Genomic DNA, 27,919 nt, shown 5'->3' with positions numbered 1-27,919 from the left:
TAAACTATTTTTGCCTCTTCAATTCAAGTCATGTGGAAACAGTGGTTTGTCAAATAACACTGCCCCGAAAAAATGAACAAGAAATTATTACACTAATTATTAGACTTCTCAACTTGCTGGGAATCTGCTTAACATTTCTTTCTTTCTGCTATTGTCAGTTTCCGGTATTACTCTTGTCCTTTTCACATCACTGTTTCTTCAATCATTTGAGAATTCCTTTTTGTCTTGGTGCACCTCTTACCTCCTTTTCAATTACCAAAGATCTCAAAATACTTTCATCTCTTAAATCCCAACATCAGTTATCAGTAACTATCAGTTCATGTCCAAAAACCTTCCTATGATAAAAGCACAATCACCCAACTTAAACAATGCTGACCTTATGACATACCTGGGGGTTGAAAGGGCTCCCAGAATAGTTAAGTTCACATTTAATTCTCTCTTCTTTCTTTCCAGTCTTCTTGTGCATTTCAGAGGAGCTGTTGTTACCTTTAGTTTCACACATCTTACTCTTTAGTCAGGTTTTAGACTGTTTCATAGAAATTAGTATGAACTTTCATTGGTAGTCTGTACATAAAAGTCTCGCCTCCAAACTTTTCTTAATTCAGAATCCATCCCTTTTGACAATTCCATCGGTGGAGTAAATGTTCTGAGGTGACCCTTTCCCTTCCCTCTTATTTTGACTTAATGAACTGCCGAACATGGCAGTTTATCAGTCTATCCTCCAAAAAAAATCACCTCATGGACAATCTGGCTTCATTTACCAACCCATTTCAATTTAAGATAAATTCCATAAAGTACCTTACTTAAAACAGAAAATTTTCATGTCTAGTGTTCACTAATGAATACACAAGTCTTCAGGTTTAGATATAACAATAAATATATGAAAATTTACAAAATATCTAATGATATACTATTTTAAATCAATAAATTCTACAAGAGAATATCGCACTGTATTTTCTAAATTAGTGTTACTATAAAAAGATGTAACATTAGACACGTTGCATATATACATCAATTCCAATTTAGCTAAGTACCTGGAAATACCTGAATTTGGGTTCTTAAAAAGAAGTCTGTTCAGCTCAGTTTGGAGACTAAAATCTAAGGTAAGAAGTGCCCAATCTTTTTGGCTTTTGGTGAGAGCTACCCTGACTGCATTACAAGACCACAAATGATATTAGGACAGTACTGCATGGGAGAGGAGCAAGAAGCCATATGGAGAGACAGAAAACCAGCCCAATGGATGAGGCCAGTCATACTCTTACAACAACCTTCTCAGGAACAAGAGAACTATACCAATTCATTCAGTACACACATCCACACACTGACACACTTGTCGCCAAGTTTCGAACACATGAACCTTGTGGGACAAAACATACAAGCCATCACTGAGGCAGTAGTTATGCTGGAAAACAGCATTTACGTATGAGCAGGAGAAGGTATTATGATAATTCTACTATTAGGATGGTGTAAAGGTTAAAGCAAAAAAGCTTTGTAAACTGCCATTTTCTGAAGAAAAGCCAAAGTGCTAGCACACACGGCTTTTTCTTTTTAATATGAAATGATCTTCATCAGCTGGACCACTCAGATAGTTTGGAAATATTTCATTCAGTTTAGCCCCTTTACTATTTCCTGGCTTATCTTCCACTGAGAGTGGCAGTGTATACTGACTCGACAGAGACCTGGTATACAGGCACCCTCACCTTGCACATTTCAACTCAAGAACTCAAGTGTTGTTAAGCTATTTATAAATTTCACTCGACTTTAAGGTGGGCATCTCAAACCACCACTCCCAATAACACTGTCTCTTAGTACAGCATAGTTGCTGCAAATCAACCAATGTTTCTATACTAACTCCACTTACATTTTCTTAGTTTGCACCTTTCTGTTGTTTCTCTGAGATTCCACATTGTTTACTAATCATATTTCCTCAGAGCACTTTTTAAAATATTTTTTCTTTACTGTCAAAGTGAAGTACAGAGGGATTAGTTTCATATGTAAGGCAGTGAGTACATTTCTTATCCAACTTGCTTTCCCTCCCTCGTTTTCCCCACCTCCCTCCTTCCCATTTCCTTCTCCCCCACCACATGAGTTGTATACTCAGAAGACTCTTAACCACAAAAAGTTACTCTGATTATTTTAAAGATGCCCCTTCATTTGAATAATTTTCCCAGAGACAGTGCCCCAACAGGCCCGAGTTGAAGCCCCAAAATTGACTCTCCACCACCCCCAAAAAAAGAGAACGAGAGGTTTTTGGGCTCTAGGTTTTTGGGCTCTAGTGTTAATGTTTTCTAGAGGTCATTAGTTCAATTCCTAGTACTACACAAAACAAAACTAAAAACAAAAAATTCTGAAACTTCTCTAGTTCCCCCAGAGGGGAGAAAAAGTGAATTTTGGCTATTTCACCATCCAATTTTATGTAAAGATTGCTGTTCAAACAACATCAAGAATCTAAACATACCACAGCTCTTTTCTCATCAAAAGTCACTGGAACATTAACTAAACACTTCAGTATCTGTCTTCATGTCCTCTTTCCCTAGTGTCACTGACCCAAATTGGCCACATGATTTCTTAAAAACTTCTTCCATGGTTTTAAAATCAAGTGGCTATAACAACTTTTCCTGATGCACACACCCCCTTCTCTTTCAGCAATTCATCTCTAACATTTAAATCCTCTTTCCTGACAACTTCATTGGACCTCCCACTCCCAAATGACCAGTGAGCCACTTTTAGCTGTTATGATGAATGCTTCCCTTTCTATTCCTCCTGTTTATACACTCCTTGTCTGCTTTTACTGTCTCTAATTATTGTACTTTATGGTGTCATCTGGGTATGACAAGTTTTAGAGTGAAAGCACACAAATACACCCCCCCACTACAATTTCTACTAAGTATTTTCTTATCCTACTATCTTCTTGTATTCAGCAAGCATCTTACAGAATCTGTATCAGAAATCTCAATGTTTTTCAACTAACTTCAAAGTCCTCTTTTCTTAAAAAATCAGTAATACACTGATATCAGTTCTTGCTCCAATTCTGCTCTGGAATTTCTATGTGAACATGATAAAATTCCTTTCTAGGTCTCACATGGCCTAAAAAGCATGTGTATATTTTTAAACTCAACATTTCCCATTATATTTTTGATCCATCAACTATAATTATCAAGTCTACTACTTAATCTAGCCCTAAAACCAAACACTTGTCAATGGGAGCAAGTATTCATTATACACCCAACACTGTGCTCCTTTGCACATATTAACACAGTGATTCTCACACTACTCTAAGATGATAGGAACCATTACCAATATGTCCATTACAAATGAGGAAAAGGAGACAGTAAGGATGAGCCAGATTTTGGATGTTGGAAGACACAATTTAAAATGCATGGTTAGATACATTCGTCTCACTACTCACAAACATTTCCCCAGTCATCTTTGGTATGATAACCACATTATGAACTTGGAAGAAAATGTAATTAAATATTTTTTTCCAATTAACTATTGCAGCAAGACAAAGATAAAAGTTTATCTTTGTAAAAATCGTGTAAGAACAGCTATTTTTTATATCACCCTTACAATAAAAATTTAAATAAATAAGTTTAAAAAAGAATAGCTATCATTTCATTCAAATTAAAATAGTACAAAACTCTAAGTTTTGAAACTACATGACTAAAAAATGGCAATTTTCTAAAATCAATCGGTCCTTTAGTAAATTAGCTAACTTTTAACATGACCAATTATGATAATAACAATGTCTCTATAATTTTTGGCCAACTTTGTCATTGAGATAGAAGATGTGAATGACTCATGGTCTGTCAGGTTTATGATTACTTATTGTGATTATCCGATTCTTAACTAATTACAGTCTTCTGCCTACGAATAAATTACATTGTTCTGAGACACCTGTGATCACTAGCACTACAGAAAATACAGAACCCAGCTATGATCATCTAGCTTACTGTTCAAGCTGGGCACCAGGGGCTCACACCCGTCCTAGGTATTCAGGAAGCTAAGATCTTAGGATCATGGTTCAAAGCCAGTCCAGGCAGAAAAGTTCATGAGACTCTCACCTCCAATTAACCAGCAGAAGAGCCAGATGTGGAGGTGTAGCTCAAGTGGCAGAGAGCACAAAAGCTCAGGGACAGTGACCAAGACCCGAGTTAAAGCCTCAAGACTGGCCCAAAAAAGGAAATAAATAAAAATCCATTCATTTCATCTATAGAATAAACTGGCAATGAAGAATTAAAAAGAAACAAAATCCACACAAAGTCCAAACCTTACTGTTCAACATAAAATCTGTAATACTGACTCAAGAAGCAATGAATTAATTCTATGGGCTCATTTTTTTTAATGCAGCCACACACTCCTCAATTTTTGACAGTAGACTATCACTGTATTTATATTCTTACCAAACTTTTGAAATAAAGAGGTACCTTATCAATTATTTCTTAGGTTTTAAAGAAAATGAACCAAGAAATGAATCCCAAAAGTACACTGATTAAATATCATTAAGGTCAAAGAGGCATAGAAAAGATTTAGTTCTTGTTACAAAAAAGCATGCATTACTAGCATAATACTTGATGTCCCTGTAATGTGTGTTGGGGGGGGGGGGGTTACCCAGCCTGCAAGCTATATACAAGGCCTGCAAAAGGCAAAATCATTTGGTACAGGACTGTACACACTTGTATGCTTCTTAGCAGTATTGATAATTTTAAGGCCCTAGAATGATGTTGTAAATACCCAATGGCCCTGGGCAGAAAAATTTCCTCACTCTTGCAGAATATTTGAAGATAATTGTAAAAAGAAAAGCTTTAAGAGGGACACAATGGTTATACACGTGTAATGCCAATGCTCACCCTGCAGAATATTTGAAGACAATTGTAAAAAGAAAAGCTTTAAGAGGGACACATGGTGTGTACACCTGTAATCCCAATACTCAGAAGATTAAGATGGAAGACGTACTAAGGCCAGCCTTGCTACAAAACAAGACCCTTTCCAAGAAACAAACAAAAGGAAAGATTAAGTGCTTCTCCATAAAAATCCTAACATGTATCAAATGTATTTTTTAAAAAATCATTGTGCCTTAAGTGAGATATGTCGAATGAGTGATTCTCTGATTTTAAAAAGTTCTCACCTATTTTCAAAACTACTTAACAATGTTTAAGATAATAAACAAATAAAACATTAAAAAATCATTAGATGTGGAAGATGAAGTCATTTAGGAAAGAAAGAAGAAAGGAAGGAAGGAAGGAGGGAGGGAGGGAGAGAGGGAGGGAGGGAAGGAAGGAAGGAAGGAAGGAAGGAAGGAAGGAAGGAAGGAAGGAAGGAAGGAAGGAAGGAAGGAAGGAAGGAAGGAAGGAAGGAAGGAAGGCTGAATTCACCATATTTTGACCAGAAAATGTTTTCTTTTTGCTTATCCTAGTTCAGCACGGAAGGGAATGTCAACAGAATAAGAACTGGAGGAGTTGAAAGTGTGACTCAAGTGGTTAAAATGCTTGCACAGTAAGTGAGGCTCTCGGTTCAAACCCCAGTAACACTAAAAAATTAAAACAAAACAAAACAGTAAGACCTTGGAAAAACTAAGAGTAACAGCATAAAGTAAGCTAAAACTTGTGCTGGGGCTTTATAATATTTCATGTGAAAGCTTCTATTATTATATCTTTAAAACTTTCACCAAGGGCTGGGGATATAGCCTAGTGGCAAGAGTTCCTGCCTCGGATACACGAGGCCCTAGGTTCGATTCCCCAGCACCACATATACAGAAAACGGCCAGAAGTGGCGCTGTGGCTCAAGTGGCAGAGTGCTAGCTTTGAGCGGGAAGAAGCCAGGGACAGTGCTCAGGCCCTGAGTCCAAGGCCCAGGACTGGCCAAAAAAAAAAAATTTAAAAAAAAAAAACAACTTTCACCAAAACCTTAGGAGCACAAGGGGAAAAAAAATGAACTCTCTGGGAGAAAAATCCAGGTAAATTCTAAGGATGTTTTTTACTTAAGATCCAAACAAATACTGCTAGATGAGCAAATACCCAAACTGTGTGGAGTCCAACGAACTAATTATTTTGTACAGTCCATGTTTGATGCTAAACACAAGTTTCTTGACATCTTATCCTTCAAAATGCTTCTTCAATAACTGCTTATAAATTTTGAACCTCAGAAACTGTAAAATCTCAACATCATTGTTATTTGGCTGTTTTAAAAATCTGATCATGTAGCCAACCAAATGCTTTTGCAGAATAGCTAACATTTCACAGCAGCAACTCAAAAATGTTGATTCTCTATCATATATATAACAAATTCTGTCAGTGAAGAACTTTTTCCTCCCTAATACCACTTCATTTAGCTATTTAAAAATGATGGATGCAGACCCAACAAAAAGAGGTGGTTTTCTTCCATTACAACTGGATTCCACATAGATGTCCTACTCTAATCTTACAAACACCAGAAAACAAAAAATTAAGTACAAGAATGCTGTAAAATTCTACCTGAACCTATGAATCTATTCCTCATATTCCTTCAAAGCCAAGTACTTTTTTGTTTTGTTCTTCATCATGACTGCATCAATTATCCTCTATCAGATGGCTCAAATTCCTTTAGAGTACACAGTAAATATAAATCTTAAGGAAAAAGCAAAAGAATAGGAAAACATTTTGTAGAAGTATGCTGATTTGATTGTTTAAGAGGATATAATATACTTTGAAAAATAATACATACCTATACTTATTTTACATAGGACTTAGACATAAATACAATGATATAATATGAAACTTAAAGCACAGATATTTCCTCATGAACTCAATAGTATTTTTTCATCAGGCTTTCCTTCTGTTTTGGGAAAGTGGTATGGAAAAAAATGTGGTGTTAAAAGGATAAAATCTTCTAATTTTAATTATTCTTATAAAGAACAGTTTAGGGTTTTTATCTTAACAACATTTATATACCTTCTCACCGGAGAAAAATAAAATTCATGATGCCTACCCCCAAACTGTTAAGATACAAAAGAAAGGGTCCATGATACTTACTGGAATTATGGGCAATTTCCCATTTAGCACAACAGGAAATAGTAAAATTCATACCTAAAAGGGATGTCTCCTTGGCAAAGGCTGCAGCAATGGCTGGGTCCAGGGCAGGCTGCCCATCTCCAGATGGAAGGTCAGGTCGGGTATAATCCCTACTTTTATCATTGTTGTATTTTACATTCAAATTCACAAGTTTGGAAAAATCAATCCTTAGTGTACAGCAAGCATTATAAATGTTTTGACCATCTAGGGCCTGTAAAAGTGAATAAAGCACATCAACTATTTTAAATACAGAATGCAAATTAGCAAAAAGAGAAAACAAGGTTCACATATATACACGGTTGGTCCTCCTGAAGATGTGGTTGCCATCAAGGACAAAAAATAATCAATACTGATATTTATAATTTTAAAAAATCTGCAAGTAGCTTTAAAAAATTAGTTAAGAGTCACACATGTGTAAGTCCTGCCAAGGTAGGATTTGCAAGTGAGACACAAAAATTTGACGTCATATTCTTCAAATTAATGAGTCACATGTAAATTTTGAAAGCTCAAAGTGTGAAATCTTGACATCTTTAGTAATTATGGCATTACAGTAAACTTTATTATACTGTAATATTTATTGCTACATGGCAATACATACACTATTCTGATAAGGTAATGTTGGATGCCACACTTGAGTTTGTCTCAAAGCAAATAAATGTATCATTACAATGTATAGTAATTCCCTGAAATAGGGTAAAATCTAGTATCTCCTTTAAGACAAAACAGTCAAGTGGAGTTAGAATACACTGATGAAATTAGCAAGCCCAATGACATTCAAAACACTGCTAGAATACAAAGAACATCAGGTGTAGAGTATGAAACCTAGAGTCAACCAGGCCATTTTTAGCACATTATAGAGCTCTGAATAATATGGAAAACAAGAATGACTAAAGGCTGTAATGCTTCAAGAATTACATATCAAAAATCAGTTTTATCAAGGAGAAAATGCCTTGTAAAATAAAGAGCTCACCCTGTACCACAGTGTATAGGTTAATGCTAACAGTACTGATAGAAAACTGATCTACTATTTCTAAGTAATACTGAGGAAGACTGCCAAACTATTCACAGCAAGTTTTCCAATTGTTATTGTAAGCAACAAAGGAAAATGAGGAGGGGGAGTTCAAACTGCATGAAAACAGGATCTAGGCATAAGGTATTGTGGGCTACAGTAAGATAACCACCAATAAAAACAAAAATCAAATTTAAAAATTTATGAAAGTAATTAATTTCAATCTCTTATATTTAAAAAAACCCAGGAAATAATGGCACAAAACCAGTCTTGGGGTACATCAATCAGAAATGCCATAATCTTGTTGCAGCAAAGATTTCTGAGAGGCAAAAGCTCAAGATAATTTGCAGACAGTTTCAAATGTATCCCAAATGTACCTTAGCTTACTCATAGTAAAAATTTAGACAGTACCTAAAACAGAAAAAATTGGAAACAAGTTTTCATAGAAAATTTAAAACCAAAATTCAGTTAAGATGTTAAGACAAAATATAACACAATGAATAACTGCAAACAGACTAAGAATAAGTCATACTTTATCTTAAGTTTTACTATTTACTTAATGTGTTTGTTTGTAAAAACTGTGGTGATTAAATTAACAGATGCTTTATATCAAAAACATAAAATTAAGTTTACATACTAATAAACTACTTCAGACCAGTTATTTACAACATAATACTTCACACTGGTAAATTACTCAGGAATTACCTAAAACCAGTTTTTGTTTTTTACCATAAATCTTTCATCCATATGCATGTAGAATGCATTAATTGTAAATGCTAAATAGCAGAATTAAGCAGATGTAAAAAAAAAAATGTTTCCCCAAGCAAGTAGGAAGTATGGTATATGCAGGGGTGGATTTCCACAGCATAATCTCTCAACAATAACAGACAGTTTAACAAAAGGAACAGCAGAGAATTGAAACATGTCTTCTATGAGGGAAGTGGAGCTTAAGTGGACGTTTAGACTAATTGGACAGAGAAATAATGGAGAAAAAGTTATAATACTAACTCTATGTGAAAATGCAACTAGGAAACATAAAGGGACAGGGTGGGGGTTAAGGTAGATGGGAAGGGATGACATGGATCAAAATGATGGTGTGGCTCACATGGTAGAAGGCCAGGCAATAAGGAAAAGCAAGGGATCAGATAAGTGATTTTGAGAGCCAGTCTTGGGGGAAGGGGTACAACAAAAGCATTATACACATAAACTGACATGCTGAATTAGAACCCCTTTGTTCAACTTATTTGAAGATAATTAAAAATAAATTTAGTCAGTTGCTAGTGTCTCAATGCCTATAATTCTAGCCAAGAGGCTGAGATCTGAGGATCTTTGTTTGAAGCCAGCCTGAACAGGAAAGTATGAGACTTTTTTATTTATTTTTTTTAATCTCCAATTAACCACCAAAAAGCTCAAAATGAAGCTATGGCCCAACTGGCACAGCATTAACTTGGAGCAAAAAAGCTTAGGCATAGCACCCAGACCCTGAACTCAAGCCCCAGGACTGGCACATAAAGATAAAATAAAATAAAAATAAAACAAAAACTGAGTAAGAGAGCATTAATTCCATTAAAGTCTCTCAAATATTTGCATAAGGCAATAGATAGACTATAGGAGGAAGAAAATGATATGAACATACTACATACTAATGCAAATAACTTTTACCTCGTTTTTCTTTTTATGGTTGTAGAAACAGATGATGTACAATCTCCTGAAAGGAATTAATAATAACAGCAACCGACAGGGTAAAATACCAAATACAAAGACTTCTAAAAGCCACAGTGTCACTATCCAGTGTCTTACAAAAAGAGATGTTTCTACAAACAAAAGCCAAAAAGACTTGCTCCCTTTTCCCATGTAGAAAAGGTGTTATTAAAAAACTGAAAACCTCCAGCAATTTTTTCCTCAAGTATTCAAAAGCCCTATTAGAAAGCCAGAGGAAAGCATCCCAGTATGTTGACACACCAAATAAATATCAAGAAAAATTTTCAAAAGGATTAAGATATTTTCTTTCATAAATGTTGAGATCACTTGCTTTCCATTACTAAGGCTAATAACTGTGACTCCAGATTATCATCCTAATGTCAGTGTTCAGTAAAGACAGGAGAACATGGTATCCAAAACATAAATACAAATATTATATAAATCAGTGTAAGAGAGTAACATACCTTTAATGAACAATTATAAAAATATGGTTGAAACAGTAGGAAGATTTCTCTAAAAGATGTTTAAACTTACTCGAAACAAAAGTAGAACTTAGAAATATGACCAAAATAAAAGTTCAATAGAGCTGAAAAGGTAGATGAGACTAGAGAGACAAGTTAGGGAGTGATTTAATCTTGTAAACTACGTGAATAACCGGACTTTATCCTAACAACAAAAGACAACTTGAAGGGTGCACTGGGAACTGAAGTAATATGACTTTATTGAGTTCATTCTTGGTTCTCTGTGGAAAAATAATGAGAGTGGGGAAAAGATGTTGAAGTAGAAAGAGTATATTCACAAGATCAATAAAGTAATATACCAACAGCAAATTATGTAATCTGAGAACTAATGAACAGCAATAATGCTAGCAAGAAAGATTATCTGAAAGGTAGATTAATATATTAGTACATCCCCCCCACCACACCCTTGGTCCTGGGGCTTGAACTCTGGGCCTGGGTGCTGTCACTGAGCTCTTCAACTCAAGGCTAGAGTTCTACCACTTGAGCCACCACTTCTGGCTTTCTGGTGGTTAAACAGACTTACTATCCGGGCTGGCTTTGAACCTTGATCCTCATATCTCAGCATCCCGAGTAGCTAGGATTACAGGTGTGAGTGTCACTAGCATCCAGCTGTTAGTATATCTTATTACACTGTTTTTTCTTTTTAAGTCCTAGCATCCTTCTGTAATAAAGGGGGACAACAAACACTGTTCTCCATACAACACACAGTACTGGTCAGAAAAGATTAAGAGTACTTTGTGCCATTAATATGACTACAATCTTAAGCTGTTTATTTTTATTCCCCAAATAAGTACTGAGGGTGGAAATGCAATGAATCGGCAGTCAAAATAACCACGATCTGAAGGAAGCACGAGACTGTTAATATCAAAGTAAATGAAATGAAGAAAATGAGGTAATACAAAAGAAAATAAAGATGGCTGATTTAACCACCTCATAGTAATGGGTTGATGATTTGTTAATGGCTCATGGAACAACAGATGAAATGTCCAAGTTAAAGAGATAAGAGTAAAAGTAAAACTAAGATGCACAAAGATTTAGGTATTAGAAAGCAAGAGTATGGGGCTGGGAATATGGCCTAGTGGCAAGAGTGCTTGCCTCCTACACATGAAGCTCTCAGTTCAATTCCCCAACACCACATATATGGAAAACGGCCAGAAGGGGCACTGTGGCTCAGGTGGCAGAGTGCTAGCCTTGAGCGGAAAGAAGCCAGGCATGGTGCTCAGGCCCTGAGTCCAAGGCCCAGGACTGGCCAAAAAAAAAGAAAAAAAAGGGTATGCATACTCTGCAATGACAGTTATGACATGGGAACATTTTACCTCTTTTAAGTCTCCTACCCTCCTCCATATATAATCAAAAAAGAAAAAAATGTATGACTTAATAGACTTATTCAGAAAATCTGTTTAAAACTTATTCAGAAAACTTATTCAGAAAATCTGTTTAAAATTTTTTTAAAGAATATAAAATATAGTTAAACTACAGGCTATCTTAGCACTTGAACTACAATATTGATATATATATCACTATCTACCTACCTCAAAATAATTTTATATTATTAATTTTAAACTAAGTTTACTATTTTGCAAACTTAAAAGAAATCACTTAAAATCCTATAGGTGTGCTGCACAATACATGCAAAAATCAGAACAAATTAACTAGGTAACTTCATCTGTCATTATTCTTAAAAATTAGCATTTTTTACCACAATCTCAAGGGTTTTTAAATTTAATTAATTGATAACTTGTTTGTATGGTACTGAAGAGTCAAACCCAGGGCTTCATGCATGCAAGGAAAGCACATTACCACTAAGCTACAATATTTTAGGAACACAGAATTCTGTATGTATAAATTATACCAGTACTAATACCACGCGTGAATAGAATAATAATCATTATCTCAGAGGAAGCTCTAGACTTACTAGTTTTGCTTGTTGGGCATTTACTGGATCACCATACTGGAGCAAAGCTTGAAACTGGTTATTTTTTGTAAATGTGATGATCTTCAATACAGCACCAAACTTAGAAAATATCTGTTAAAAGATTAAAATAAAATATTATCTGCTTATTATTTCTTCACTTTACAGATAACCATGCAAATTAAATTAAACTTACTTGGTGGAGAACATCAAGTGTTACAGGGTAGTACATATTGTCAATAATTATTCTAAGTACTGGACTCTGGGCTGGAGTCACTGCACTCTCACTAACTGTGGTGCCACTAAGAGGAGTATTCGCTGTTTGAACAGCTGTCACAGCTTGAAGAACGGCTTGAGCACGCTGAAAATAAAAGATAACTAGTTTAAATGCACACCTATTATTTCCACTTATACTTTATTTTACATTATACTACCTTGCTTGTAATTCAAGTCTCTATCCATTCTAAAGCAGTTATGTAAACTTTGACACCAAATGTGAGCAAAGACAAGCAATATAACTTACTTTTTTATTTTTAAATAATTTATTGTCAAACTGATGTACAGAGGGGTTACAGTTTCATACAAAAGGCAGTGGGTATATTTCTTGTACAATTTGTTACCTCCTCCCTCATTTCCTGCCCCCCCTCTCTTTCGCTCTCCCCCCATGAGTTGTTCAGTTGATTTATACCAAATGGTTTAAGTACTGTTTTCGAGTCATTTGTCTTTTTATCCTTTGTCTCTTGATTTTGATATTCCCTTTCCCTTCCTTAGTTCTAATACCAGTATATACAGTATCCAGGGTACTCAGATAAGATAGAGTAATAGCACGGGGACAACCACAGGAAGGGGAAACAAGAGGACCATCAACAAAAGAAGCTATGGTTTCACATTTGCCTATCTATTATTGCCTAACTACTTGCCCATCGAATCTCTATTGAGCTGATGCACATCTTCTCTGATAATCAACTGGCAAGAGTGCTTGCCTCGAATACATGAAGCCATGGGTTCGAATCCTCTGCACCACATATATAGAAAAAGGTCAGAAGTGGCACTGTGGCTCAAGTGGTAGAGTGCTAGCCTTGAGCTTAAAGAAGCCAGGGTTGGGCTGGGGATATGGCCTAGTGGCAAGAGTGCTTGCCTTGTATACATGAGGCCCTGGGATCAATTCCCCAGAACCACATATACAGAAAATGGCCAGAAGTGGTGCTGTGGCTCAAGTGGCAGTCTGCTAGCCTTGAGCAAAAAAGAAGCCAGGGATAGTGCTCAGGCCCTGAGTCCAAGCCCCAGGACTGGCAAAAAAAAAAAAAAAAAAAAAGTCAACATGTACTGTTTGGGGGCTGGGGATATGGCCTAGTGGCAAGAGCACTTGCCTCACATGCATGAGGCCCTAGGTTCGATTCCCCAGCACCACATATACAGAAAATGGCCAGAAGTGGCGCTGTGGCTCAAGCGGCAGAGTGCTAGCCTTGAGCAAAAAGAAGCCAGGGACAGTGCTCAGGCCCTGAGTCCAAGCCCCAGGACTGGCCATAAAAAAGAAGCCAGGGACAGTGCTCAGGCTTGAGTTCAAGCCCTAGGACTGGCAAAAAAAAAAAAAAAAAAAAAGCTACGGTTTCACATGGCATGTTAAAATTACAACAGTGATATAACACTCATTTCCATAACATGGAGTTCATTTCACTTAGCATCATCTTATGTGTTCATAAGGGCATAGCTATTGGGCTCTTGTGATCCTCTGCTGTGACAATCCTAAACCTGTACTTATTATTCCCTATGAGGGAAACCAAAGAGTCCATGTTTCTTTGGGTCTGGCTCACTTCACTTAGTATAATTTTTTTCAAGTCCTTCCATTTCCTTAGGAATGGGACAATGTCATTCTTTCTGATAAAAGCATAAAATTCCATTGCGTATATGCACCACATTTTTCTGACCCATTCATCTACTGAGAGGCATCAGGGTTGGTTCTTCAATATATAAGGTCGCTAGTGGCTCAAGCCTGTAATCCTAGCTACTGAGGAGGCTAAGGTGTGAGGACCATGGTCAGAAGCCACCCCTGGAAGGAGACTCCTTTCTCCAATGAACTACTCAGAAAAAAACAGAAGTGGCACTGTTGCTCAAGTGGTAGTGCATTAGCCTCTGTCAGAGACGGAACCAAGGCCCTGAATTCAAGCCGCAGGACCGGTCCCCAAAAAAGGTATGGTTTGGCAGAACTATGTAATCATCAACATGTTTGCAATAGAAACTTTTAGAAAATAAAAGAAAGTTAATTCACTCCACAATATAGGTACATGGCAACAAGGATTATCTGTTAACTTTATAATTTCTAATATCACTGTAATAGATAAATACAAAGATTTGAATGTTAACTTCTGAAACCTAAATTTTTGTAACAGAAACTAGTATGTTCAGGAAAACTTCAATATAACAGGAAGAGTATTTCACGTTTTACAATATCTAATGTCAACTGTAAAATACATTATTGTTTTGTGGATTAAGATGTTTCTATTTAAGATATATGACATTGTCCCAAAAGAAATGTACTTATTATCTGACTTATATCACAGTAAACTCTTTGAATGTCACCAATAACATATTTTTTAAAAATATGGATCAGAATCTAAGACATTTCAAGATCTTTAATTATGAGAAACACACATATGAACCTAAAATAATATGGTATTTTTAGAAAATCTGTCAATCAAACGTTAAATGTGGTAAGACTACCCTTAATAGATAGCTAGAGATCGTGGAACTTGACACTAAAAAGTCTGCAGTAACCTAGCTAATCCTCATCATTTTGAACTGAAAGCATGTACGTAAGTTCAAGAAAACCCAACATTTTAAGACAAAACAAATATTTAAAAGATGGAGACAAAGGAACTGACAGAGGGAAGGTAGGCAAACATAGTTGTGATAGTCAGTGTACATGAGGAAATGGATCCAGGTAACTTGAGGAGTTGTATAGGGTTAAGAGAGATGGAGAAGAATGATAGAAGGGGTGAGATTGGTCAAGATGCATTGTACTCTTATACTGACATGTTGACAATGACGGAGAACAATGTCTTAAAAACAGTAATGACATGATCATGATAGAAAATCAGCCAATATAAAATGTGACATTACCCTCCAACTCTTTCACCTAAACCTGCTTTCCTATACTAACTGGTCACCATCACTGACCTTAGATAAGGTAGTGAAATACTATCTGCAAGTATAAGCACATACATACATATACTTAGTCTTTTTTTCAACACTGTTCATTTTTTTAGCTTTACAATTATATTCTCTCATATCAGTAACAACCAACTTCACATTTGTCTGTTTTAATTCATAACACAGCTGGCTTGCCAACCTAGATTTTATATGAACTTATCAAAATATGACATATGTACAGAACAAGACACAAATCCTAGGAATGAAATTCAATGGGACATTACAAATTAAAAAAATCTCTATGAAATAATTACCCACATAAAAACAGGATATTCAAACCACTCTCACACTTCCTCTTCCAGCAACTGTAATTATTTTAAGATATATATATATATCAACATTTTCCAGATACAAATATAGCTCTAAATCATTCATTTCCACCTATCTCTACACTTAGTAGATATAGTGCACCAAGAACTTTTTTTTTAATGAAAATTACTATTAGGTATATGCTTTCTCAGGTGGATTTATATCAAAAGAACATGGTGTATGCTCCATTTTAGTAAATATAAGCTATTCTAAAAAAGTGCTACCAGATTTTCATTCTTTTCACATTATATATGACAGTTCAAACTTCCCTATATTAAAAAACTTGACTATTTGTTATAAAACAGGGTTCTTGCTACGTGTCCCAGAATGGCCTCAAACTCTTGACCTTGTTTCAGCCTTCAGGTACACACTCATATTCCTCTTTATATGTGCATGGTATCATACTGTAATTTTAATTTGCATTAAAGGATCTCCACCCCAAACTAACCCACTCTTTTCAGTCAAATAACAACTTTCTAGAAAAAAGCAGCAACAAAAGAGGTATCTCAAGATACTTAACAACTGGCCATGTTATAAAATAGGAGGGTAAAACAGGTGCAAATGACTGAAATCAAGAGCAACCATACTAGTTTAGAGGATGTATAAATTTTGACACAGAAGCACTAGCAAAGAGATAACCTAAGGCAGAATATACAAACAGCCTTTATCTTTAGCATGGAAAGGAACTGCTATAAGGGAGTAACTTAATTAGACATACATTTATGGAAGACATATACATGGCTACACAAGGAACAAAATTCAGAAAAGAAAGGGAAGACTGTAGATTAAGACCACTATTGGAGTAATACAGTAAAAGAAAATGACTGTATTGTCTGAAAAGCAAGAGCAGGAGACATGAATACTGCTAGATAATTGATAGGAATGAACAGAACTTGGGCTAGTTAATGAAGGGTTATAGAATAACACAGATATATATCTATTCATTTGCCTCTATTATAAAATCCTATTAAAATATCTATAAGTGATTATAAGAATGAAATCATTATCTGAAGAGAGGGAAGGTGATCTTTAGCTGACAACTTTTGTGTGTAGTGTTGGGGTCTCAACTCAGCCTCATACTTGTTAGGCAGATGATCTACCACTTGAGCCCCCACCCCGCTGGCACCTTGTTTTGCTCTATTTTTGAATATTGTCTCCTATTTTTGCCCAGGCTGGCTTTGGGCAGGACTTACAGTATGACATCATGTATTAATGTATTTCATGATATGGAACTTTTTCCCAGACTACCTTTGAACCAAGATCCTACACTGAGCTAATATTAATATGCTTGATAACTGAATGAAATTTTTATCAAATTCATAGAAGAGAGGAAATGAATGGAAACAAATGGATAAAAGAGCTGGAAGGGTAGAGCATCTGCCTAGCAATAAAGGGCTCCAAGTTCCAACACCAATAGCACCAAATGGACAGAAGATCCAATGAACACAGAACCAGCTGGAGACACTGGTAGCACACACAGGAATCAAAAAGTAGACACTGCCATGTGCAATTAAGGGAGAGAATGAAAAACAATATTAACAGAAAGTCTAGGTAATTACACAAACTAAATTAATCTTCTCTCTTCTTACCAACTAACATCCTCCCTCATCAATTAAACCAACAATGAAAAACACAATACTTCGTCTTCAAAGAATCACACTTTCTTATACATTTTTTCTATTATTTTTACAAAGGTTATTTTACAGTGATCAAAGTACCCTTAACTTCTGGGCTCCCTCCTGCCTCAGTCCCCAAAGTAATAAGGATTATGGGTAGTTCAATGTTCATCCGCAATGTTCATCTTATGTCATTATTTTTCGTTTTGTTATTAGGTACCAGTGCATGTGTATTTGTGCTCTATTGACAACTTACATCTTTCAGCTCTAATTGTACACAATTTTTAACTCCTGACAAAAAGCTCTAAATGAATTCATCTACTGCTAATTTGTAACACAAACTAATGAAGTACACAAAGTTTCTGTAAATGTAATACTTTAGGGACATGTGTGAAAATATCATTAATATAACAGGAAAAGGCTGATAAAAACATCTTGTGCATGGTTAAGAATTTGATTTTCTGGTTATTAATATGGTATTTGTGAGATTCTTTATATGTAGAGCATTTTATTCCTGTACTCATGCATACTCACTTGGTTTAATGTATTATCTGTCTTTAGTTCTTTGTGATTGGAGTATTGGATATAAATTGGCTGGTTACGAAGATGAGGTGTCACAGCAGAATAGTAATTAACCATAGTAATAGCTGCTTCCTCTGTTGCCAGTTCCAAAAATGCCTGTAAATGTAACAGCACAAACTTAGTATGAATTAACTTCAAAGATCTGTGTAATCTATTCAGCTATTAAAAAAATTATCTAGAATATAATCTTAAATTACACTAAAAATGTTCTAATAAGTTGGGCACTGGTGGCTGAAGTCTGTAATCCTAGCCACTTGGGAAGCTAAGATCTGGTTCCAAGCCAGTTCAGGCAGGAAAGTCTGTGAGAATCTTATCTCCAATCAACCACCAGAAAAGCAGAAGTGGAGCTGTGGCTCAAGGTGGTAAAGCACTAGCCTTGAGCAAAGAGCTCAGGGACAGCAACCAACCAGACCAAGTTCAAGCCCCATGACCAACAACAACAAAAAAAAAGGTCTAATAAGTAAAATTAGAAATCACCTATTGAAGTTTAAGTATGTAAGTAAAGATAACCACAGAAGAAAACACAATGTGTACTACTGCATCATTCCAGTTATGATTTTCCACACTCCACAAATCTTTCTGAATCAATAAAATTACAAAAATAAAAATTTTGAAGCATCAGAATATTTTTACCAAGAGAAAATTAAGGTATATATAATTTGTTAAAAAGTAGCAATATAGAGACAAAGATAAGTTTCAGATTCATTATGTTCAAGGGAATATTAAATTTCATTAAGTTCCTCCTCCAAATAGTATCACCAGAAATTTTGTGACAAAATTCAAACTTAATAGTTCTGGGATTTGATGCTTGTTATACTTACTGGATACTCAGATTTAATGTCTAATCTGCTAATTCCAGATGAATATTTTCATGGGAAAAGCCTACTGATTCACAGTATCCCATAAAATAGAATGAAAGAAACACTTCATTTGTATTTTCTACCATCTAACAACTCTTCAAAAATAGTCTTAAAAGTAAATATACCTGGGGCTGCGGATATGGCCTAGTGGCAAGAGTGCTTGCCTCGTATACATGAGGCCCTGGGTTCAATTCCCCAGCACCACATATACAGAAAACGGCCAGAAGTGGCGCTGTGGCTCAAGTGGCAGAGTGCTAGCCTTGAGCAAAAAGAAGCCAGGGACAGTGCTCAGGCCCTGAGTCCAAGCCCCAGGACTGGCCAAAAAAAAAAAAAAAAAAAAAAAAAAAAAAAAAAAAGTAAATATACCAAATATAAATTTTAAACTAAGCAGATATGTTTTGGCCACTATTAGTTTTCTAAACACATCTTCCAGAAAAACTTAAAGAGTAACACTTCTTCACATTTTGCCATAAAAGTAATCCTTTTATGAGGTGACAGTGATTTCACACATGCTGTAGAGTTTAGCATTTTATAAGCATACCTGGTTTTTTCCTTTCAGCATAAGGATGTTGGTTACCTTACCAAAAGGTAAGCCTAAAGCAATGACTTCAGTTTCTGTCACTTCACCAGGTAATTTTCGAATATGAAGCACACGAGAAGGAGCACCATCCATTTTATCTTCTCCTTTAAATTTCTTACTGTCATTACCATTGGCTGAAAGACATTTAAATAGTCTTTACATAGTAATACATTATTTTTACAACTTACTACATTAATACATAAAATATATTAATTTCCCTAATTTTTATAAAACCTATGAAAGCTAAAATTAAAAGTGTTAAAAAAAAAGCCAGATACAAGTGACGTAGGGATATATTCCTAGTTATTTAGGAAGATGAAAACAGCATTGCGATTTGAAGCCAGCTCAGGCAGGAAAGTATCTCCAATTAACCACCAACCAAAAAGCCAGCAGTTGAGCTATGGTAGAACACTGGCCTTGAGCAAAAAGGTTCAGAGACAGTGTTCAAGTCCTCATTTCAAGCTCCAAGATCAGCATACTGTATACACACATACACACACACAAAATACCATAGCTAAGTAAACCTGAGTTGCTAAAATTCAAAATCTTGGTTTACGAGAGAAAAAAAAACATAAAATTAATTTAAGATTATTATATCAACATTTCTGAAAACAGAAAAAATATCAAAGTTCAATTTCATAAGCTATCCAATCAATTATAGAAATCACAACAAGTCCCCTTTTAGCAAGTGGAATCCATCCCATGTCTTCCGGTGTATGTCAGATATCAGGGATAGTACCAAATTCTCTATATACTGTGCTTTCTCCTACACACATACATACCTATGGTAAAGTTTAATTTAAAAACTAAGCACAATAAGGGATTAGCACAATGGTAACATAGATCAATTGTAACTGCACCGGGGCCATTATTACTACAGTCAGGGCTATTTTGGATGTGATCCCATGAGAGTCAATCTAATAACTGAGTCAGCAGATATCTACCAGGCATAATTTCAACAGTATGGATACAATGGACAAAGGGGTGATTTTCATCCCCAGAGAGATGAATTGAGAAATCAAGAGATTTTTATCACACCAGAAGAACCACTTCAAACATATAAATTTGTGAGGCTAGATGTGTAAGTACATGCCTATAATCCCAACTTGTGGGCAAACAGGACTACCACACCCTGAGGCAAGCAAAAAGACTGAGGCACTGTTGAAGTGCTTTAGCACTTGCCTCCCAAGTATGAGGTACAGTTCAATTCTCAATACGTCTAACCCAAGGCCCTCTTTACCCCAAAAGCACAAGCTTCAACCTTCTCTATTTCTAGAATCTTCCATTTCATCTGAAGCAGATTGGCAAGCAACTGGAACCACAGAAAACAAAACGGGGCACAAGTAGGGGCCATTGAATAAAGAAGTGTGAAAAACTGGGTTGGCAGTAACCACAGAGGCCATATTTTACTGAGAAATTATTATTTCTTCTAACTTGAAAGTGCCATATTCAATAGTAGTATGAAAAAGGCAGTGCTATAAAAATGATTGTGCAATCAATCCACAGTACAGCTTATCTGCAACAAAGAGTCTTGCTAAATTGCTAATTTGTTAATATTGCTATGAAATCTACTCAAATATTTTGTGGTTATTAATATCACAGTACAAAATCTCTCATGAACTTAATTGTCTTATTATGTTACTCTTGAGTTTTAAATAAACATATTTCAATCAACAAACTTACTTGCTTTCATTCCAAAGCTGTACCAAAAATAAAAAGTTGCCCATGAAATTGGTAATATATAAGCAGAATTGTTTGAAAGCTAATTAAATTCTATTATGCTAGATCATTTGTCCAAATTCCCTACTGTATCCTCTTACTTAGAAAGGTTGTAATTTTCATGTATCACAAGTAGAACATAAATCTTTTGCGTATTTTTTTTGCCAGTCCTGGAGACTTGAACTCAAAGCCTGGGCGCTGTCCCTGAACTTTTTTTATTCAAGGCTAGCACTCTACCCACTTGAGTCCCAGCACCACTTCTGGCCTTTTCTGTTTATGTGGAATCAAACTCAGTGCTTCATGAATGCTAGGCAGGCACTCTACCACTCAGCTACATTCCCAGCTCTATTAATCTTAAAATTTATTTAAAATACGAAAGAATCACCAAAGCAATCTAGGGGGGAAAAAAAGAACTGATGAAAATACCACAATATCAGATTTGAAATTTTATTATGTTTGAAGGCTTTTAGCTACACTTCCTTTAGCCCTTTTTAAGACAGCAAGTGAGATTTCAATATGAAACTTTTAAGTTATCAGAATCTTTGTATGTTATGAATCAACTGTGTTACTTCTTGTGAAATACAAAAGATTGCCATATATGATGCCTATAGGATTCTACTACTTTTGCAGGTAGAAACCAGGAAGATAGAAGTTTCAGCTGGGCCAGACCAGGAGAGGCAATAAGTTCCTAAGAGTCTATTTCAACCAATAAAAATGGGGCTTGAGCAGGGTGCTTGGTGGCTTCGCCTGTAATCCTCAGAGTAAGATCTGAGGATTGTGGTTTATAGGCAGCCGGGGCATGCAAGTCCATGAGATTCTCATATTCAATTAACTAGCCCCACCCCATCCGACCAAAAAAAAAAAAAAAAAGCCAACAGTGGAGTGATAACCCAAATGGTATAGTACCAATCTTGAGGGGGGGAGGGGACCCTCAGGGATTAATACCCAGGCCCTGAGTTCAAGCCACAGTAACCAGCACAGAAAAAAAAACATGAACAAAAATCTGGACTTGATACACTTCTATCGCTCCAGATATACAGGATCATGGTTTATTCTGGATCCAGTATAGAAAGACCCTACTTCAAAAATAACTAAAGCAGGGCTGGGGATATAGCCTAGTGGCAAGAGTGCCTGCCTCGGATACAAGAGGCCCTAGGTTCGATTCCCCAGCACCACATATACAGAAAACGGCCAGAAGCAGCGCTGTGGCTCAAGTGGCAGAGTGCTAGCCTTGAGCGGGAAGAAGCCAGGGACAGTGCTCAGGCCCTGAGTCCAAGGCCCAGGACTGGCAAAAAAATAAAAAATAAAAAATAACTAAAGCAAAAAGGGCTGGGATATGGTTTAAGTGGCAGATGGCCTAATAGCAAATGCAAGGTCTTAACTAAGTTCAAACACTATACAATGAAATATATATCCATACACACAAACCTAACACACATATACATACAATATACTTAATGTGTGTGTCTGAACTTTACAGCCTGATGCTGGTGGCTTATACCAGTAATTCTAGCTCCTTAGGAGGCTAAAAACAGGAGGATTTTTTAAATGTTTATATTATTTTAATATTTCAATAATACAAAATCAGTATAATATAAATCAATCTCCTAAAGCCCCTAACAGAAGAAATCTGCACACAAATATGATATCACATTGTTAAACCTAAAAAGTAAATTCTTGAAACCAGAGGAAACTACAACAGTCTTTTGGAGGAACTGTGGCTTGATAGATGGGGATGGATTCTTCATCATGGAGACCAGAAGTAACAGCAGAGTTTTTAAAGAGAAAGTTATCAATCCAGCAAAAATATTCCTGAAGAATTCACAGATTTTCTCAGATGAGGAAAATATGAAAACTCATTCCAGTAGACTTGACCTAAGAAACTTGTTGGAGATAATGCCAGAGGGACCTTGGAACCCCTGAAGTAAAGATGGAAAAGTAGAACCTGTGGCTATATGCTGAGTACTACACGCTCCAGTTCTTTCAGTTATACATAACAGAAAGCAATAAAATACTGTCTGATGAGGCTTTCGTTGTAAATATAGTGTGTGGTAGCTGGAATGGGGAGAATATCTGTTACTATTTTCATTCCAAATTGCAATGGTAGCAGGTAAAGAAAGTACAATATGAGTATTATAATCTCTAGAGAAATCTCTAATAGAAAAACTATTGAAGGAATATATATTCAAACACAATAGGTAAAATGCAATACTGAAAATTCATAAGAAACTCAAAACATGACAAATCAATAACAACTGCTTCTGGTTCATCAGGACTAGAAAGGCTATTTATAGCTGGGCTATTCTTTTCCTCAAAAAAGACTCTAACCGTACATTCCCAGCCTGGAGCAGATTAACAGCACTCTCAGTGTAAAAACCAAAGCAAACAACAAATAGAAACAACAACAACAAAAGGACTAGCCCAATAATAGCCAAGAAGGTGGACAGTATAAAGTGGGATCTATGTAATCTCAGCACCTTGTGGCATTTTTTTTTTCTTAGCAGCTGAGCTTTGTAGGAAGGAGAATTCATACTCACCACTCTAGAGTTGTTGAGCTATCTATCTGTTAGTATCTATAGACCATCCTTGAGCCATCAGAAAACTGCAGAGCTCAGCTCACTCTATTGGGCTCTCCTTATTAACTGCAGTTTAACATTAGTGAAGAAATCCCCTTATGCTTACCTGTAGAATGTCAACTGAGTACAAAAAGTCACCAAGACCCTATTTTTAAAATAACCAATAAAAAAAATAAAAAACAGGGCAGGGCTAGAAATGTGAACTAGTGTTAGAAATCCAATCTAGGAAGCCTGAGGCTAACTTCCAATCCCAGTACCACAAAACAATTACTTTACACTTTACCATTATAAAATTCCATTTATTTTACCTATTGCCATGATCACACAATAAACACATAATACATAAAACCAATTTAAACAATTCAGACAGGGATTTTATCTGCTATTCAATTCAATCTCAAAAGGTAGTTTTTATTTCTCTTAGTACAGATGGCAATCTGCAAATTAAATGCCTAACCTGGAGATCACCACCTATTTTAAAGATTGGCTATTTATAGTTTTAAATATTTTAAAAAATATGTACCTGTGTTTTTAAATGTATAAGGGGAATTTATTAACCTTATTACTAAATGGAACAGTCTGCCTATAAATTACAAGTTTCACTAAACACAGCTTCAAATATTTGAAGCCATTAACCAAAATTCAGAAGAAAGTGAATCCCCAAACCAAATTCTGCCTTTTGTCCTCGGCATGAATCTCTGGATGATTTCCTTTCCACAGGACACCTACCCACAGGTGACAGGTGTTTGATTCCCTTTGAATCCAACATGTTTCTTTAGTTCCAAGACCTCTAGGAATTCCTGGAGTTTACTCTCCTGTGCTAAAAGCTGTGAGAAATCCCAAAGTAGAAAGCCAGTGATCATGAGGCTTACTTACCTCATGGCTGCCTTCACTAAGTATGATCATACCGAGGAGCTCCTATTATGCTAATTCCTGCTATCAACTGTCTTTTGTTTTATCCAGTTACACAAGGACAAATATTACACATGTACACATATTACAATATTTTATACAGTATGCATACATATGCATGACATACACATACACATATAACATATACATTTTACTTTTTCCATTGTCTCTATTCACTCTCTGGCAACTACATATATAGTAGACTGTTTATCTGTCCCATAGGTAGATTTGATTTTTCTGGCAGGTAACCATTCTTCTGTTATCTCCACTTACTGTTAATCTCAACTAGTACATGTTTTACTCCAAATATTGTATTTCTTTCTTTTGGTAAGAGTATTTCTATATACTGTCTTTATAGTTCTTTATCTCTTAAAACATTCCTCTCCACTCTTTAGTTCAATCTTTTTCTTTATAGCTTGAAAATATTTATAGTCTACTTTGCTAATTATACCATATACGACCTTTTCAAAGTCTGCTTCTATTGAGTGTTTCTTCTCCAGTTATAGGTTATGTTTTCCTCCTTCATATGACTTGTGCTTTTGCAATGGGACTAAAGATAGATATGAAGATAGAAGATTAAATCATAGTCTTCGTAAGAGCTATTTTGTTTTGCTAACAAGTAAATTGCAGATGAAGCTTTCACATCCTATCAGACTTTGCAGTTTCTTACTTAGATCAATGGTATTTAGCTACAAAATATGTACCTTTTTATTAGTTCTGAGATTTCTGTGATCTAAACTGAGTGCAAGAGGTTTAAATGATGGACGTTCCAGAACTCCAAAGTCTTAAGAGCACTGCTCAACCATATGAAACACCTTTAAGCTCAATACAATTTCTCACACATCTTTCAAATACTCAACCTACATCCATACAACCTAGTCATCATCTGAAATTCTGAAGGAAGTAAAGCCCTACACCAACTTCTGTCCTCAGCCAAAATCTCTGCATGATTTCCTATTCTCCAGGGCACTTCACTACAAATCTCAAGTGCTTGAGATGTTTGTTATAGTTTGAGGATTTTGCAGGAAGTGGTAAATGGCCAAGGCTGCTAGCAGTTACTCACTCAGAGCCCTGAATATTAATTTTGAGAAGATTTCAAGTATCAATCAGTATGTTTTGTTTAAAAACATGGTCTGCTGTTTTGTTTTGTAAACTCTACAAAGAAAAACATACCTTATTATAATTTTTGGTTAACTGAATTGTCAAGAATAAGCAAGTCGGGCTGGGGATATAGCCTAGTGGCAAGAGTGCCTGCCTCGGATACACGAGGCCCTAGGTTCGATTCCCCAGCACCACATATACAGAAAACGGCCAGAAGCGGCGCTGTGGCTCAAGTGGCAGAGTGCTAACCTTGAGCGGGAAGAAGCCAGGGACGGTGCTGGGGCCCTGAGTCCAAGGCCCAGGACTGGCCAAAAAAAAAAAAGAATAAGCAAGTGTGTGTTACTTTGACAAAAGCAATCAGTAACCTTAACAACTTTTTGACTGCTTAATACATTCCTCAAGCAAGTAATTCAGGACAGTATATAGAAAAAAACCCTTGAGTTTCAGGTCGATAGTTAGAAATATGTGGTTATAAAGATCAATTCAGTAGTAATTCAGATTCAAAAGTTATACTTATCAACCTCAACACTAAAACCTAAAAACTTCATCTTCATTTGTTCACCAGTAGACATTTAAACTACAAGTAATACTATTTAGAGATATAAGGAAATGCTAACTCTGAAGATCAATCATTTTAAATAATGAAATAATAAAAATAGTTACAGGAAAGAAAAAGATGAAGAAAAGCAACTATATAGAACTTTTGTTGTTGTTTAAAATGCAGACTAAGGTTTTGGTATAAAGAAAAACTTAAAAGCATATCACACACACACACAAAACAAAACCTAACAACCAAAGGCAAAAGAAAGCACATAGAGATATGAAATGAAAATTGTTTTTTCATGATTTAAAAACTCAAAACAGAAAAATGACTAACTTGCCCACTACAGACTTGGGAGTTGGAGGTTAACTTGGACAAAAGTGAGATCAGGGCCCATAGAGAAAAACTGAACATCTTCAATGGGTTTGCAACATGAAATGGTAAGTGTAAAAATCTAGGTTCACTGATGTGCCAATTACCCTGACCTAAACATTACACAACATAAACATGTATCAAAATGTCATACTTTAACACCATAAATACATGTAATTTCTATATCAACTAAAATGCAAACAAAGCCAGACAGGCTGATGCCTGTAGCTACTCTGGAAACAGTATCTGAGGATCATGGTTTAAAGCCAACCTGAGCAGTAAAGTCTGTGAGACATTTGTCTCCGATAAAGTACTCAGAAAAGGCCAGGATGGTGCTGTGGCTCAAGTACTAATACTAACCTTGAGCAAAAGAAGCTCAGGAACAGTGCCCAGGTCCTGAATTCAAGCCCTACAACCAGCACACACACACACACACACACACACACACACACATTATTTACTGGTAAACTGTCTAGCCTGTCTGTGTAAGGCCTTGAAATCCATCCCTAGCACCACATAAAATATTTTTTAAAGCAATCATACCTAAAAAAGCTGTTTGTCTACAAGTCACCAACCTGGAGCATGTTTCCATCTAGAATGTAATACACTTACTTTTCCTCTAGAAGTTTTAACATATCTCTTAAAAAATAAAAGCTATTTTTGTATTAATAGTCTGCTGCATAAAATTGTAAATGATAGGCTGTTAACGGGAGAACACTTACCTGTAACTACCATGCCACTCATATTAGAGTTGGGACTACTGAGAACACTGCCTGAGAGTAGTTCGTCAGATCCTCTCTACAAAACAAAACAATCAGCATAAGACATCTTTAAATTAAAAATACATTAATATCAAGGTGTGTCACTTATCTATAACTTTCCAAGTATTCCCTTAAAAAAACTACTCAAAATTTCACTACTGGTAAGTCAAAATTTTTAATTCTTAAAAATAAAAAATGAGGGCTGGGAATATGGCCTAGTGGCAAGAGTGCTTGCCTCCTACACATGAAGCTCTCGGTTCCCCAGCACCACATATATGGAAAACGGCCAGAAGGGGCGCTGTGGCTCAGGTGGCAGAGTGCTAGCCTTGAGCAAAAAGAAGCCAGGGATGGTGCTCAGGCCCTGAGTCCAAAGCCCAGGACTGGCAAAAAAAAAAAAAAAAAAAAAAAGAACTTCATTATTTTCATCTCTCTCTCCCACAAAAGCAAAATTGTTGCCTTTTTTTTCTTTCACATAAGTGCCAGAAGAGTTCAGAAAAAAGACTCATAGTCAAAAGCTATTTATAAAAACACCTTTAGGGGGTAGGAATATGACCCAGTGGTAGAGTGCTTGCCTCGCATACATGAAAC

At 35.9% G+C, this 27,919-nt stretch overlaps 1 protein-coding gene and 1 long non-coding RNA gene across 5 annotated transcripts in view; one reads left to right on the top strand and one right to left on the bottom strand.

Moving 5' to 3' along the window:
* Positions 1-27,919, bottom strand: part of Ptbp2 (polypyrimidine tract binding protein 2) — a 52,852-nt gene that overhangs the window by 10,391 nt on the left and 14,542 nt on the right. For all 4 annotated transcript variants that reach the window (XM_048352015.1, XM_048352016.1, XM_048352013.1 and 1 more), the window contains exons 3-8: positions 27,293-27,368; positions 19,311-19,483; positions 17,862-18,005; positions 12,389-12,553; positions 12,196-12,306; positions 7,065-7,260 (exon numbers count right to left, since the gene is read on the bottom strand). In XM_048352015.1, the coding sequence (XP_048207972.1) occupies positions 7,065-7,260; positions 12,196-12,306; positions 12,389-12,553; positions 17,862-18,005; positions 19,311-19,483; positions 27,293-27,368 (865 nt within the window). The remainder of the gene's footprint in view (positions 1-7,064; positions 7,261-12,195; positions 12,307-12,388; positions 12,554-17,861; positions 18,006-19,310; positions 19,484-27,292; positions 27,369-27,919) is intronic.
* LOC125355578 overlaps positions 5,185-27,919 on the top strand; it is a 44,133-nt gene continuing 21,398 nt past the window's right edge. The window contains exons 1-3 of the long non-coding RNA XR_007211686.1: positions 5,185-5,195; positions 23,516-23,521; positions 25,667-25,772. This is a non-coding gene — a long non-coding RNA (uncharacterized LOC125355578). The remainder of the gene's footprint in view (positions 5,196-23,515; positions 23,522-25,666; positions 25,773-27,919) is intronic.

Source organism: Perognathus longimembris, chromosome 7 (assembly GCF_023159225.1).
Source record: "Perognathus longimembris pacificus isolate PPM17 chromosome 7, ASM2315922v1, whole genome shotgun sequence".
NCBI lineage: Eukaryota > Metazoa > Chordata > Mammalia > Rodentia > Heteromyidae > Perognathus > Perognathus longimembris.
The sequence above is the reverse complement of the archived record's forward strand: the minus strand, read 5'-3'. Positions and strand labels throughout refer to the sequence as shown.